Source organism: Lithobates pipiens, unplaced genomic scaffold (assembly GCF_037356315.1).
Source record: "Lithobates pipiens isolate NorthernLeopardFrog02 unplaced genomic scaffold, aLitPip1_a1.2 Scaffold_8, whole genome shotgun sequence".
In the NCBI taxonomy this organism is placed as follows: Eukaryota; Metazoa; Chordata; class Amphibia; order Anura; family Ranidae; genus Lithobates; species Lithobates pipiens.
In genome coordinates this window covers 450420747-450435545 of record NW_027507903.1, presented here as the reverse complement: position 1 = coordinate 450435545, position 14799 = coordinate 450420747, and the positions used below count along the sequence as shown (strand labels likewise).

At 44.1% G+C, this 14799-nt stretch overlaps 1 protein-coding gene across 2 annotated transcripts in view; it reads left to right on the top strand.

Moving 5' to 3' along the window:
• Positions 1 to 14799, top strand: part of GEMIN5 (gem nuclear organelle associated protein 5) — a 168247-nt gene that overhangs the window by 137358 nt on the left and 16090 nt on the right. For both annotated transcript variants that reach the window (XM_077468384.1, XM_077468382.1), the window contains exons 24-27: positions 82 to 292; positions 1287 to 1544; positions 9116 to 9278; positions 11080 to 11500. In XM_077468384.1, the coding sequence (XP_077324510.1) occupies positions 82 to 292; positions 1287 to 1544; positions 9116 to 9278; positions 11080 to 11500 (1053 nt within the window). The remainder of the gene's footprint in view (positions 1 to 81; positions 293 to 1286; positions 1545 to 9115; positions 9279 to 11079; positions 11501 to 14799) is intronic.

The window sequence follows — 14799 nt, the reverse complement described above, 5'->3', positions numbered from 1 at the left end:
TGTGTATAGTTGCCTTTTAAAAAGGGGCTTATTGTTTGAGGTTTTTTTTTTATTTTGTTTCTCATTCTCCCTCTCTTGCAGTTACTTAGGGGCATCCTCCCACTATGATGCAGCTAAAGTCCTGGCCAAGAAAGGGGACCTGCTGTCTCTGAGCACTGCAGCTGAACTAGCATTACTGGCAGGAGAGAAGGACCTAGCTGCCTCTTTCGCCCTGCGCTGTACACAGGAACATGTCACTGTGAAGAACTGGGTTGGGGCCCAGCAGTGTCTACAGCCTCATGCCAGCCTGCTGGTAAATGCCACCAGAAATATATAATGTTTATTATACCTTCTTCTCTAGTTCTTAAACTATACATGCATTTGCCAACACTTGATTCATCTAGTCGGCACAGAAAATCAACTTGACGTCCATCTAATATTTAGATTAAATGTCAAGCTTTTTGTCACATACATTGGCAAACATGTATGTGAAGTCATACTGTCATGCCAAGACACCTTGAGAGCAGGTTTACCGTCAGGTTGGCTCCACCCTCCTTTTAAGGCACAGCAACTCACCAGAAATATAGACTGGCTTAAGGCAGGTCAAAATGTCCAGTGCTTCCAGTGTGTATTTGACTGGAGAGTCTATAACGCTATAAAAAAAGTCAGTAATAACTTTTTTTTATATTTTTGGGCATGTAGCACACCCAGAATCTGCAACTGGTTCATGTGAAAGTAACTGTTCTTTTAGGATTTAACTTGAATAAATATTTGGCTTGTTCTATAAATCAATTTTCTATGCCCACCATCAATAGTTTATCACCCAGTTACATAGTAAGTAAAGCATTAGTGGAGTGGAAACCAAGTTGTTTGTGGCAACTCCTCAAATGACAAGTTTGTGTTCTGAAGCATGTTACACATTACACCCATATTTAGGGTATAACATGTTTCAGACATGCCCTGGTGAGAAGCAATATCAGGAATTTTGTTTTTAAGAGACAAAGCAAACGCATAGCCCAGAACGAAAAACTACTGCTTTGGCTCTGTAATTTGTATGATTGTTTTAACCGTGGGGCAGCACCTCAGTCCAGGTTGTAGATGCTGACCGATAACTGCTGAACAAAGATGGTGCCAGCCTTCTAGGCAGAAAGAATTGTTAAAAGGTTTGTGATATCACCTGTAAGATTTAATGAATACCCATCTCTGAGGCTACGTTCACTTTAACATTTATTGGCAAATCAGACCCTTATATTGGATTGATTATTGTTCAAGATGGAAATATTTAAAACACATAACCTATTTTACAGGGGCAAAGGCTGTTACTGTGTACCAGCGAACTTCTTTACAGTCACGTTGCAGAGAAGACTGGGATAGACTGGAAGACACAGGCCACCCCATGTTTTCATGAATGGGCTGGCAGCGGCAGTGAGGACACTTTTATGAGTAAACTCACTGGAGTGTGGCAGGAGTATGGCGTATGTACAGCAGATCAGTATACTGAGGCCTATCAGCAACTGTGTTCATCTGAAACCCCTCCAAGCACTGCTAATACCATCCCTAAGCAGGTAATGGATGGCTTATTTTCAGCAGGCCATAATATGGTGCTAATGAACCTTTTGTTAATTACTCTATGTATTCTGCCTATAAAGAATGTAATTACTGTCTTTAAAGCCAAATTCCAGAAAAATGGGTAAATACCCGGATAAAATGCATATATGAGATTGGTTTTTACCTGCCAAAGGATTTATATTTTTCTCCATCAAGTCCTGAGATTTATACAGCTCTGGAAAATACAGTACAGCCCAGTCTAGCAGGGGAGGTGACATGATTTCATAATCACACATCACAGGACACAGAGGACTTGATATTTATGGCTACTTGGGTTATGCTGCCCACTTCAGATGAATGAAAATTGACCAAAAAGAGGCAGCAATCCCTGCCCAGGTGTAACTTCCCCAGCTAAGCCCCAGTTTTTAACTAGTGTGCTTAGGTGAGCACTGCGGCAGTTTGCAGAAGGAGCAGACTGGCGTTGCGTGTAAGCACGATGGTGTGCGTGCCCTCGGTACACCACAGCAGGAACAGAGCTGCTTAAAAATAACTGTGCCTTAGCTGTTCTGAAGGAATGACTGCCACTGAGGCATTTGGCTGGTTTCAAGGTTGGGGGCTGCTTCCTTTGGGTACAAAAGGTCTCGTATCCTAAGCAAGCCATGGCCTCTCACAGGTAGAGAGATGGGAGGAAAGAAAATGGGCTGGACCCCCAAATCCCTGTCAGGTCTCCTGGCAGGACCTCTACAGTTTTCCCTGAAATGGCTAACCTAGGAATCAGATTATCTCAAATTCCCTGCCCTTATATGCTATTTCCACCTCCTTAAGAGTACAATCCTCTGGTTCTTTTGTGTCCAAAGGGGGAATTTCTTTGCGGCCATTTCTGGGTTGTGTGATGAGAGGTTCTCACTGGTTAGGAATGCCTGAGAAACAAACAAGGGTGTTCTCTTCTCTTTTCTGCCCTTTTGAGTGAGGATGAGAAAGTTGTAGGAAAATCCTCGAGTTTGAAAAGAGGTCAAATCTTAAGGTTCAGGGCTTTTTCAGACACAGAAGATGACAATGGGCTTCCTGACAGATGTGGTTTGCACTAATCTGAAGTTATGGCTGCCAGAGCCCTCTTCTTCTAAAGTCACTTCCAGTGCGTCCATACTGATTGGGCTCACCTAGAAAAAAAGTTCTCACTGCCAAAGCATTGTGATTGTTGATATCCCCTTGAAGTAATTTTACAAGAAGTGGGGCATTTTGGCTGTTGCCCTGGCTTTTTTCTACTTAAAAAATACCCTGATTATCTCCGTGCATGAGGTCCCATTCTTTAAGGATGTTGTGGATAAGAGTTTAGAGTCCTTTTTAAGGCATCATCCTCTCTGGTAAGAGCTGCTGTTCTGCCTGTGGTGAGAATTTGCCAAGCCCTTTAAGTGTGAGGAATATGTTCCATTTTGAGAATCAGACCCTGAAAATCCTGCCATTTGGCACCTCCTGGAAAGACTTTCCAAGAGCCTTAACTTTCTCAGTTAATGCTTTGGAAGACTTCATAACAAGCTTTGATAGGTGGGCACTATGTCCATATGAGAAGATGTTTACTGCAAGAAGCAAATTGGGAGGCTGCCCTTTGAGGCCAAATGCTTGTTTGAACCATGCTTGGAAGCTTTAATCCAGAAGGTGATTGTGGAGAAGAGCACGCTCATATCTTTAAAGTGGTTGTAAAGCCAATTTGTTCTCTTTATACAACACCCTGTGCATGTGCTTTACAAAAAAATATATATGCAGTTTTATACCTTATTTCAGAGCTCATGTGACTGCCCACCACTCTACTACCCCATTCTGGCCTCTCCTGATGAAGGGGCTGAGAATTCCCTGCTGACATCAGCCAGGAGGAGAGAGGTGGGTGGTTACGTAATCGCCAAGCGGCGCTCTGAAATAAGGTATAAAACTGAATTTTTTTTTTTATAAAGCACATACATTTGGACACATAACTTTATCTAACACAGGGGATTGTATGAAGAGAACAAAGTTATTTTAGCAGCAGGAGGAGAGGGGCGGGCACTGACACTAGCTGACAGGTGGGGGGGAGAGAGTGGACAGAGGAGATACAGCAGAGGACAGAGGCACCTAAACTGACCATGGTATCATGGCTCAGCAGCCATGACAAACGTGGTCAGTTTACAGAGGGGAGGGCAGCACCAGGCAGGATCAGCCAGGTGTTTGATGATAGAAAATGACACATTACACAGCACAAGCGCTGAGCTGTTATTCATGCTTTAATGGAACAGGATCTTTTTTTTTTTTTTTTTTTTTTTTTTTTTTTTACGGTAGTAACTGCTTTAAGAATAAGGTGAAGGTGATGGGTCAGAAACCAGTGATTCTTTGGCATCCAAAAAGAATCCCTTTTGTAAAAGCTAGCCTCTGGCTCTGAGCAGAAGCCCTTCACTATCAGTTTGTGGTGTTACTTCTTTGGCCTGTGTATGGTCCCCATTGTGTTTATCACTGTTCTGGAGCTCCCGCTTCTGTAGGCAGCAATGGGCTCAGAATATGGTGTCCAATGTCCAGCCAATGATACAAATCCTGGAGAGGCTTGAGAGGATACTAAACCTTCAGAATTCGGCCTTGGTTTGGACCCAACACCTGGAGTAGTATTTGGACTTAAACCTCGAAATGTCTGAGGTTAAAAGTACTGTTCCCTCCGAATAAATGCCTGTCTCTTCAAGCCAAGGTGGAATTTCTCAAGTCGGAGTACCTCAATTTAGGCATGCATTAAAGAGCTGGGGAAGATTGTAGCCACCTTTTGATAATATCACCTATGCCCAGTTTCACTCCAGAGCTCTGCAGCTCAGTGTCCTGTCAGTATGGGACAATGCCATGGCTGTGTTATACATACATGAAGGAGGGTCAAGATGTTGCAAAGTGAATCTTTGATCTTATCCTGGGTGGGAATTCACATTCTGGCCTCTTTCCACTGTGCACATTCCTTTTGTGGAAAATTGGCAAGCAAACTTTCTCAGCTGTGTATAGGAGAATGGGCACTTCACCTGGAGGTCCGGTGTTTGTGTTAGATGCCCTGGTGATTCCTTGGGACCAGTTTTTCCTGATCTATGCTTTCCCTTTACCTTAACTTCTTCCTCCTATTTTACATAACATAAAGGTGGAGGGCATTCCAGTGGTTCTGATTGCACCAGCTTGGCCAAGAAGAACGTGGTATGGTGATGTCATAAACCTCTTGGCATACAAGCTGTGCACTCTTCCAGATCGGCTATATTTAATGCTGCAGGATCCAATCTTCCATCCTGCTTTGTGGTTGCTGGCTTTGACAGCATGGCTGTGGAAGGCCAAGTTTTAATGGTCTGGAGTGTTTCTGATTCTATCATTCCTACCTTCCTCAAGGCAAAAAAAGTCAACCTCCAGGAATGTGTACCATGGTACATTGAAGACTTATTTTGCCAGGTGTAAAACATGCGTGTTTCATTGGCTTTCATTGGTGTATTTTGGCTTTTGGTATTGTTCCTGGCTCTTAGTACCACTGATGCCGCGTACACGCGTAGCAGACTATCCAACGGACTTAGTCTGGCGGACTTACCGCCAGACTGTCCGTCGGACTTTCCGAAGAAGCTACTTGCCCACACACGGCACTTTTTCAGCAGACTAATACGGCGTACTAAGTCCGCCGTACTATCCGCCCTACTTTTGAAATGAACGAACTCGCCCACACACGCGGAGGAAAGTCCGCTCATTTCGAGCGCGTCTCCAGGTAGACGGGGCCCGCGAAGGAGACGTTGCAGGCCCCGCCACCTGGTATGGACTTAAAGGGGAACCCCAACGCCGAAAAAAATCGGCGTGGGGGTCCCCCCAGGTCCACATCAGACCCTTGTCCGAGCACGCTACCCGGCCAGCCAGGAAAGGGGGGGGACGAGCGAGCCGTACCAGGCCGCGTGCCCTCAACATGGGGGGTGCCCCCCCACCCCAAAGTACCTTGTCCCCATGTTGATGAGGACAAGGGCCTCTTCCCAACAACCCTGGCCGTTGGTTGTCAGGGTCTGCGGGCGGGGGGCTTATCGGAATCCGGGAGCCCCCTTTAATAAGGGGGCCCCCGAATACCGGCCCCCCACCCTATGTGAATGAGTATGGGGTACAATGTACCCCTACCCATTCACCTGTAAAATAAAGTACCAAAAAAACACAACAAACAAGATAAAATAGTTTATTGCACTGCTCCGGGGGTCTTCTCGCTGGACTCCTCCGCTATCTTCTTCTAGCTCTTTTGCTAGCGGAGGAGCCCGGCTTTCTTCCTCGCCGCTGCCCTCTTCTTCCGACTTTGGGGGTCTTGTCCCCCTCTTCGGTTCTTCTGCCGCGCCACCGCGCCTTCTTATAGCTCTTTTACAGGCGGTGGCCCGGTCTTCTGTCGCCTTCCGTTCGTCTTCTTCTTCTCCTGGAGATGTTGACTCGACGCTCTCTCCGGCCGCAATGCCAGGGACGCGCTGCGCGGCGACTTATATAGGGACAAGGGGTGGGGTCATCAGTTGATGTCACATGGCGACAGTCCCAGCATCCTCCGGGACTGTGATATCGTCCCTTGTCCCTATATAAGTCGCCGCGCAGCACGTCCCTGGCATTGCGGCCGGAGAGAGCGTCGAGTCAACATCTCCAGGAGAAGAAGAAGAACGGAAGGCGACGGCGGCAGAAGAACCGAAGAGGGGGACAAGACCCCTGAAGTCGGAAGAAGAGGGCGCGGCGAGGAAGAAAGCCGGGCTCCTCCGCTAGCAAAAGAGCTAGAAGAAGATAGCGGAGGAGTCCGGCGAGAAGACCCCCGAAGACGGAAGACCCCCGGAGCTGTGCAATAAACTATTTTATCTTGTGTGTTGTGTTTTTTTTTTTGTACTTTATTTACAGGTGAATGGGTAGGGGTACATTGTACCTCATACTCATTCGCATAGGGTGGGGGGGGCCGGTATCCGGGGGCCCCCTTATTAAAGGGGCTCCCGAATTCCGATAAGCCCCCCGCCCGCAGACCCCGACAACCAACGGCCAGGGTTGTCGGGAAGAGGCCCTTGTTCTCATCAACATGGGGACAAGGTGCTTTGGGGTGGGGGGGCGCACCCCCCTTTCCCAAGGCACCCCCCATGTTGAGGGCACGCGGCCTGGTACGGCTCTCGCTCACTCGTCCCCCCCTTTCCTGGCCGGCCGGGTAGCGTGCTCGGACAAGGGTCTGATGTGGACCTGGGGGGACCCCCACGCCGATTTTATTCGTTTATTAAGTCCATACCAGGTGGCGGGGCCAGCGACGTCTCCTTCGCGGGCCCTGGAGACCCGGGAAAAGTCCGCTCATTTCAAAAGTACGGCGGACTGGCATACACACGGCCGGATTGTCCGCCGAAATGCGAGTCCGGCGGGAAGATTGGAGTGCAAAACTACTTTCTAAGTCCGCCGTACTTTCGGGTCAAAAAAAGTATGCCGGAGGCTACACACAGGGGGGGATTGTCCGGCGGACTTCAGTTTGCCGGACTTTTCCACCCGCTTGTTTGATCGTGTGTACGCAGCATGAGGGACAGATGTTGGCCTCCTTTTAGAACCTCTTTGAAAGATTCCTTTTTTGCAACTTATCCACGAGGTTGTATTTCTGGTAGCCAGTACCTTAGCTTGCAAGGTCGCAAGGGTTGATTGTGCTTATCTGCAAATAACCTTTTTTGGTTCTTCACCAGGATAAGGTGGTATCGAGGCTTTGGTCCTCCTTGTTACCTACGGTGGGTTAGTATTCGAAATAAATCAATTTGTTGCCCTTTTTTCCCAATCCTAATCATCCTACAGAAAAGGTGCTTCACTCTTGTTGTTCTCGCTGCTCTAGTTTATATGTAGTCTATAGATTAATTTTGGCAGTCTGATTCCCTAAAGTGTTTTTCTTGCGGGTGCTCTCAAGAGTCAGGCTGCTTCTCGATCCACTGTTTCTAGATGGAATAGTCAGCTTACTGCTTGCTACAAAACCAAAGCTTACCTTAGATGGGAGGGGTTATGCCTGGGTGGGGATTTTTTTTATTTTATTTTTTTTAATTGGTGGTGTTCGTTCATTCACCTTAAGGTGGTAGCTAACCCAAATAGTCATGAAAATAAAGTCCTCTGTGTTCTGTCATGTATTCCAGGAAAAGGATTTTACAAGTAAACAAAATAATGCTAATTTCTTTCTGCTGCATTTTCACTTTCACTTAAAAATCCCTTCCCCTCCCACACCATGTGACTGAACAATGAAAGGAGAAGCAGCAGACTGTCGAGCACAGCTCTAGTCACTCTGCTCTCTCCTCATGCCAGCGTACTACTTGAACGACAGCACAAGATTGGCTGCTGGTGTTTTTCCATTCCCCTTCCTGAGCTCTGCTGTACATTGGGCTGCAACAGCCTGATACCATGACACATTCAGGAACATTCACTGCTTTTATTGAAAAAAATTCTGCGTGAAGAAGCCTGGCCACCAAAACACAGTGGCTAGGTAAGGGGGAAATTGGTCAGAAGGAAATCCAGAACAGACTTTTTGGCAACTCTGTAGGAAATGCAGAGATCCACAACATCCATGGAACCCCCCAGGATCTACAAAACTGGGCTTTAGGGACTGTTACCACTTCTGAGAGTGTTGGATGTTTGCATCCCTCAATGTGCACTGCAGATCTACCCACTGGACACTACAGCAGGATGCAATGACACTGAAGCAAAAAGACCAGCAACATGGTTGTAGCACAAGTATTAAACCTCTCTTTTCTTTATTATATTTAGGTGGCAACAGAGACATAATATCACAGCCGTATAATTACCTGATGTAAAGTCACTTGTGGAAAAGGAATCTTGTTGAGTGTATCTTAACACGTCTAAAGCCTGGTACACGCTATCAGCTTTTTTTCCAGTTTTTAACCCAGCGGACTGAACGGGAAAAAAATGAAAAAAGCTTGGGAGGATATCCAGTACTAACAGTTCGATGTTAGTACATCAATTTCCCCACTGAGCTATTGCGTACCACTTCCCTGCCAGAACACACCGGTCATCGCTCTCAGCCATTAGCTGTATGCGCTGATTGGATGCCCGATCGGCAGACCTTTTTTGGTCATGCCCGTTTGACAGCCGGACACTTTGCCAGCTTCTGTCGGACCAGTTGTGGCACACACAGGCTGAATGTCGGCCTGATGTTTATGTGGTCACTACAATACTACATCTCATAGCTGAGCAGGAAGAAGCTCTTCTCCCATGATGCCATTGAATTTGCTTTTTTTTCGCCCTCTGTTAGAATATGCAGTCAATTACTGTGAGGTAGTTGAGTGGATGGACAGACATGGGCACAGACAGGACTGATTCTGGATTGCAAATTAGCTTTTCTTCTCTAACAGGAGGTTGAGCAAACTGTTTAAAAAATCTCTTAAATCTCTTAATCTCTTAACATCAAAATGCTTGACAAATTATATGTCCAGGTTTCACATTAAATCATAGGCCTTCTCTGAAATATGCAGTGATGAGTTTGTTGCAAGTGGATTAATGCACCTAAAATTTAGTAAATTATTTAAACATGTAAAAGAAAAAATGTTGCCATTTTTGTTGCTTATCTGTTTTTTTTTCTTCCATTTAGCTGCTACTCCACATCTCCCAGGAGGTGGCACTGTCCGCTCTCAGTTATCTAATGAAGAACTGGGATGAGGCTGCACCTGCCTTACTTCGCAGCCTCAACAGATGTCAGCAATCTGGACATTTTACTTTAATGCAAGATCTTGCTCGACTTTTGCTTCCAGATGGTAAGGACCAGAAAAAAGGATATCCACATTGAAGTGTGAAATCTTGTTCTTGACATGGGGATGTGTTCAGTGATTCCTAAAAGAACCCTAAAATTCCATCCAAAACTGAAAACATGGGCACCTAATATGACAGTGAAACGTTTTGGAGATCTCAGGGTTTTTATTTACATACTACAGGTGCCTCCCACCTTTTGCTTTTCTTTTACAGTACGGTCCATGTAGAAACAGAGAAGATTGCTGTAATAACTGCTTTGGTCACCCTCTTTTTGCAATTAAAATTATTTTATCGTATAGAACAGCTATATATCAAAATTTGATTCTAGCTGCTTACCTTTGTAGGACAACCATGTCACACTCCTTGTCTCCATCCTTTCCAGGCCAAAATTTTCTCCACTGCTTCCCAGGGCAGATGTAGCCAGTGGTAAGGAAGATTAGAGCAGGCTACTCCAATCCAACTGAGATAAGTAAGCAGCTTAGGTAGAGGTTTAGTGCAGATTAGTTTAGGAGGGCTAGAGGGTGGGTTATTGTGGTCTCTCTATTAAAAGTATAGCTGTACTTTAAAGGCCAGCACCACAAGGTTTCTCTTGCAGGTGCTGCTGCCCCAGTAATAATTCACCCTTGCTTCCTGTCCTGGTGAGGGAAAATCTAAAATTTCAGACATCATTAAAATATTGGTGAGCTAGTCGGGCTGCCCGAATCAATTATGGGACTTCTGAAGGTAATTAATTAGTTGCAAAAAAGAGAGGCACTGTTTAATTTAAAGGGTTGGTCGCATCTCCTATTCATGGACTAAGCACCCAAGCCTGGAAGATTATTATTGTTTTGTTATTGGTTGCACCAGAGCTTTTTATGGGCTTCATAACAAAGGGGGGGGAATACATACGCACATGCCAATTATCTTTTTTTTTTTTTTCTGAAAAAAATTTTATGTGTATATTTTTCTAGTTTTACTTCACCAACTTAGACTATTGTATTCTTATCCGTCATATATAATTCAGATTTAAAAAAATTGAACTAAAGGCTGTAATGTAACAAAATAGGTAAAAAGCCAAAAGGGTGAATACTTTTGCAAGGCACTGTAAGTACTGTGACTGGTGCGGATTTAAAAAAAACATGTAAATCCCTAAATTTTAGCTTAAGGGCTGGTTCACACCAGAACGAGGGACAGGAAACTTGGCTTACATGCATTTTTTTTCTGCATTGTGTTCAAAAGGCATTGGGAATGCATGACTTTTTGTGCAATTTAAACCCTCTGACATGAATGGGCTGCACAGTGCAATTCAAGTTGAACTGGCTCCTAAGGAAGAGGAATAGTATTTGCTGTCTGTGCTAGAATAGTCTCCAGAAGGATGGGCTTAAAACTATGGACACCAACAGCATAATAAGTTTAGGCAGGGCCAAGGTTTTCTCAGGATTACATGGCTATGTTAAAATGTGGCACTTACTAAATGGTGTCCTACTGTGAACTGGAGGCTTTGAAACATTTTAGGTGAATTTACACAGTACAACTAAGCTGATCACTACATGATACATTCTGGTATTGTACTTCAAGTCCTCCTTATATCACTGGAAAAAAAAATAACAATGGCAGTTTGCAACAGAGCCGGTAGCGGTGGACATATACAGGAGTCCAAGAAAGTTCACTAGATTTCGTAAGACTCCATCCAGCTCCTTTATGACCCAGGTTTGCCTTGTAGGGCTTTAACGGTACTTATTTTACCATTTTGTGTGGTGTTCTCTTTTAGACTTTCTCAATGGCAGTTCTAACACCAGGCATATGCTTTTTTTTTTTTATATGCAGGATGTGAGGAGCTAAGGAGTAACCTCAATCCAGACAATAAACACAGTTCTGCTGCTTTTGACAGTCTACAGGCGTACTTGGCTTATATGAAGCTGTATGAGCTATGGTGGAGTTGGAACCCAGGCTGCAAATCGCAGGAGACCAAGATGGAGACCTGTACTGGAATAGAGGAGGACATCTCAGGATCAGTAGAGGACATTCCTGACAAAATGTCTGATTTTGGGGTGCTATTTTCAGAACTGCATGCTGGCTTCCAGAATGCACAGCGAGAAATTGCAGATGTTCAAAAGGCCCTGCGAGAGATGATACAGCAGCATCAGAGGAGCCAGCAGATCCAAAATAACTCTCTTGAGTTAGAACAGGACCCTGACACAAGCTCAGTCCCATCTCCAGAGGAATGCCCTGACAGCAGGAGCCAAATGTGAGTAGAAGCCTTTTTTATTATTGAGAAAAATAAAAAGCACAGTCTTGTACCGTCTATGAAGGTTCTCATCTACCGAGGTCATGGTATATCTACTAGTACAGGGATCTTCAAACTCCAGCTGTTCGAAACTACACATCCCATGAGGCATTGTAAAATCCTGACATTCGCAGACATGACTTGGCATGATGGGAATTGTAGTTTGTGAACAACTGGAGGGCCATAGTTTTGGAGACCCTTGTAGTAGGAAATATTCACATCAAACTGGACTTGTTATTTAAATTTAAAGACTCTTCTTAGCTTCTCCAAGCCTCTTCAGTTTTAGCCCTGGTTCACACTGATGTGGTGTGGGGAAACTCAATTCCTGTCCGTTTCCTGCACTGCATAGCAATCGCACTGTGTTCATGCGATCTGTTGCAGTTGTCAATTAAAAGTTAACAACACCCCAAAAACAGATTGCAGAATGCAGTGTTTGCCTGAACCAGATTTCACTGTGAACAAAAATAAAGCTGTCCGCACCTTTTTTTCCATGTGGATGTGGTGCGATTTGAGCTATTCAAAATTAATAGATTGAAATCACACCGCACAGTATCGCATGTGATTTTCACAGGAATGTGGTGTGCAAGGCTTAATCTGTTTCAGGAAAATACTCCTGCTTTTTATCCACACTGGTAACATAAACATCTTGATCTAATTACTATGGAAAGTCAGATGCTATTGTCAAAGAACAGTATGGGACGTATGACGATTTCGGAACCACCCCGTTGTAGTTAAATCATTTTGGTGTCAAGAAGGCTTCATAAATTTTAGGCCCCCTTCAGAAGGAGTGGACTCAGTCAATCAGATCCGTCTGCTCAGCTGAGAAGGCAGATGACATGTCCGTGCTCGCTATGCAGAGTGGACACAGACAGCCCACTGTGCTCTATGGGGCGGTCAGATGGAAACAGACCACCTGTCTGTTTCCATCAGACGGTCATCTGATTCGATCCACTGGACAGGTGGGGAACAGATCGGTCTGTTTTTAATGGATCGGATGCCGGCGGGTGTCTGATACCCGCTGCTCCATAGAGAGCAATGGATGGTCCACCTGGAAAAAATGACAGGCGGTCTTGATTGGTTTGTCAGTGTGAAAGGGGCCTAATATTTCTATTTATAAGGCTGAAATTGTGAATTATTATTTTTTTTTTAATATGAAGGAACTTCACAGCAAACTAGTGGCTTAACTTAAGAGTTCAAATTCTACAGATCAGGAGTCAGCAGTTTCCCTACATCTTAAGCGAAAAGGACATTCCTTCATGGATAGTGAGGTGTCCATTATGGACAGCAGGTTCACAAGAGGCATGAAAGAGGCCCATCTGCATCACACTGGAACAGTTCTTAAACAAATGTGGGGGCCTTCAATATGGTCTGTGTTTCACATATAATGCCATGTAAATTGAAGTATTAACAATTTTGAAGCCTTCCTACACCAAGGGTAAGGTTATGTAATTAGAACAGGGTGGTTCCCCAATTTTCATATCTCCCATTCTGTCCTTAGACAATAACATCTGCCGTTCCATGGTGATTGACCAATATGTCGGTGTGATCTGTGTAGATGCAAATGCTGAGGTATTTTCCTGACACTCATTAGACCTGACGAGGGTGTGGATGAGCTATGAAATGTCTTCAAAATACAGAAAAGTCTAGTTCATTGCAACTGACTACTACTATAGTCTTGCATTGGTAAAATGGACCTTAACGCGTTTTTTGACGCAATTTTGCACAGGTCAAAAGGTCACCAATGTAAAAAGCAGAAAAACACCTGTAATCTGCCCAAAAAGAAGCTCATGTACTTTTTTGAGCTCTGGGCATTTTGCTTCAGGATACAAACGATGTGAACAAGGGCTATTTAAATGAATGGGATTTTGCTTGTTGGGTGTTTTTCAGGCATTTTTTCTTGCGTTTTACGAGCTGAAAACACTCAGATGTGAATGCAGCCTAAAGTGCTATGCTGTAAAGCTCTATAACGATTTTAAGAGAAGTTAAAGTTCCCGCTGCTCTGGTCATGTGATATTTAATGAACAGGCTCTCCCTCCTTTACGCATACGTAGTGAAGTCTTTAAAAGGATAAAAGCAATTTCTCATTATGCATTTGTCTGGGGCTATGCAAATATGGCAAATTCTGCACATAAAATATAAGGTATATACACAGTGCCACTAGCAACTCTGTTTTTCCCCCATGTTCATGTGACATTTCTTATTGATGCCTTTCACTCAGAACTTAGCCAACTGTGTGTGATTGTGTGTCTGTATAACGATTATATTCTCCTTTTGGAAGTAGAAATTGATGTACGGTGATTTTAACTTTAGTGTTTAAGCTTTGAAGAAAATCTTTTGCACTGTATAAATGATCAAATTATGGGGTGGATTTACTAAAACTGGAGCACTCAGAATCTGATGCAGCTTTGCATGGTAGCCAATCAGTTTCTAACTTCAACTTGTTCAATTAAGCTTCGGCCATGAAACCTGGAAACTGATTGGTTTCTATGCAGAGCTGCACTAGATTTTGCACGCTTCAGTTTTAGTAAATTTATGTCGGTCACAAACCCAAAAAATAATTCTACCTTGATTATGATCTATACGCAAGCAGAATTTTCTTTTCTATCTCTGACCAGCAAAGCACACAGAGCTCCTGGTAATATTGAAGTATTTTCTTACTTTCAATTCTGTTCATTTTTATCCAGTTTATAAACATACTGGTGGTACTGTCTTTTTATTTTCCAAACCCTTCTGCATAGAAGCCATGGTCATAAGAATGTAAAATTGGTAACTTGTTCCTTTTATAATGTCATGTCTGTGGTGTAAACTAGCAATTATACAGTAGATGCCAAGCTGGGTAGAGAAGGACAAACAAATGATTTGCATGTCTCCACACCCACTATCCTCAAAGTGCATCTCTGGCCTTTTGTTTTGGATAAGCTGGGCAGGGTTAGAACCCGTCAAGTATTTACTGCTGTTTGTATCCATACTAGGGAGATTCACACCACCCTGTTTGCCCTGGTGACCATCGTCTCCCAGACAGAAACTTTACTGTTGCCACTGATACAAGTGAGGAGAAATCGGTCAAGTGTTCTGATGACAACTGCTAAGATGGGATGTAGCCGCACTTGGAAAAGATTTTCTTATTTCTGTTGTGGCACTGGGCAGGAGGTTTCAAGAAATCTACCCAATGGGACACCGTCAACAACAAAAAACTGAAATTAGTTTTAACCATGTCTTTGGTTAGAGATGAACTTTAAATGTGCGTGCGTGTGTGTATA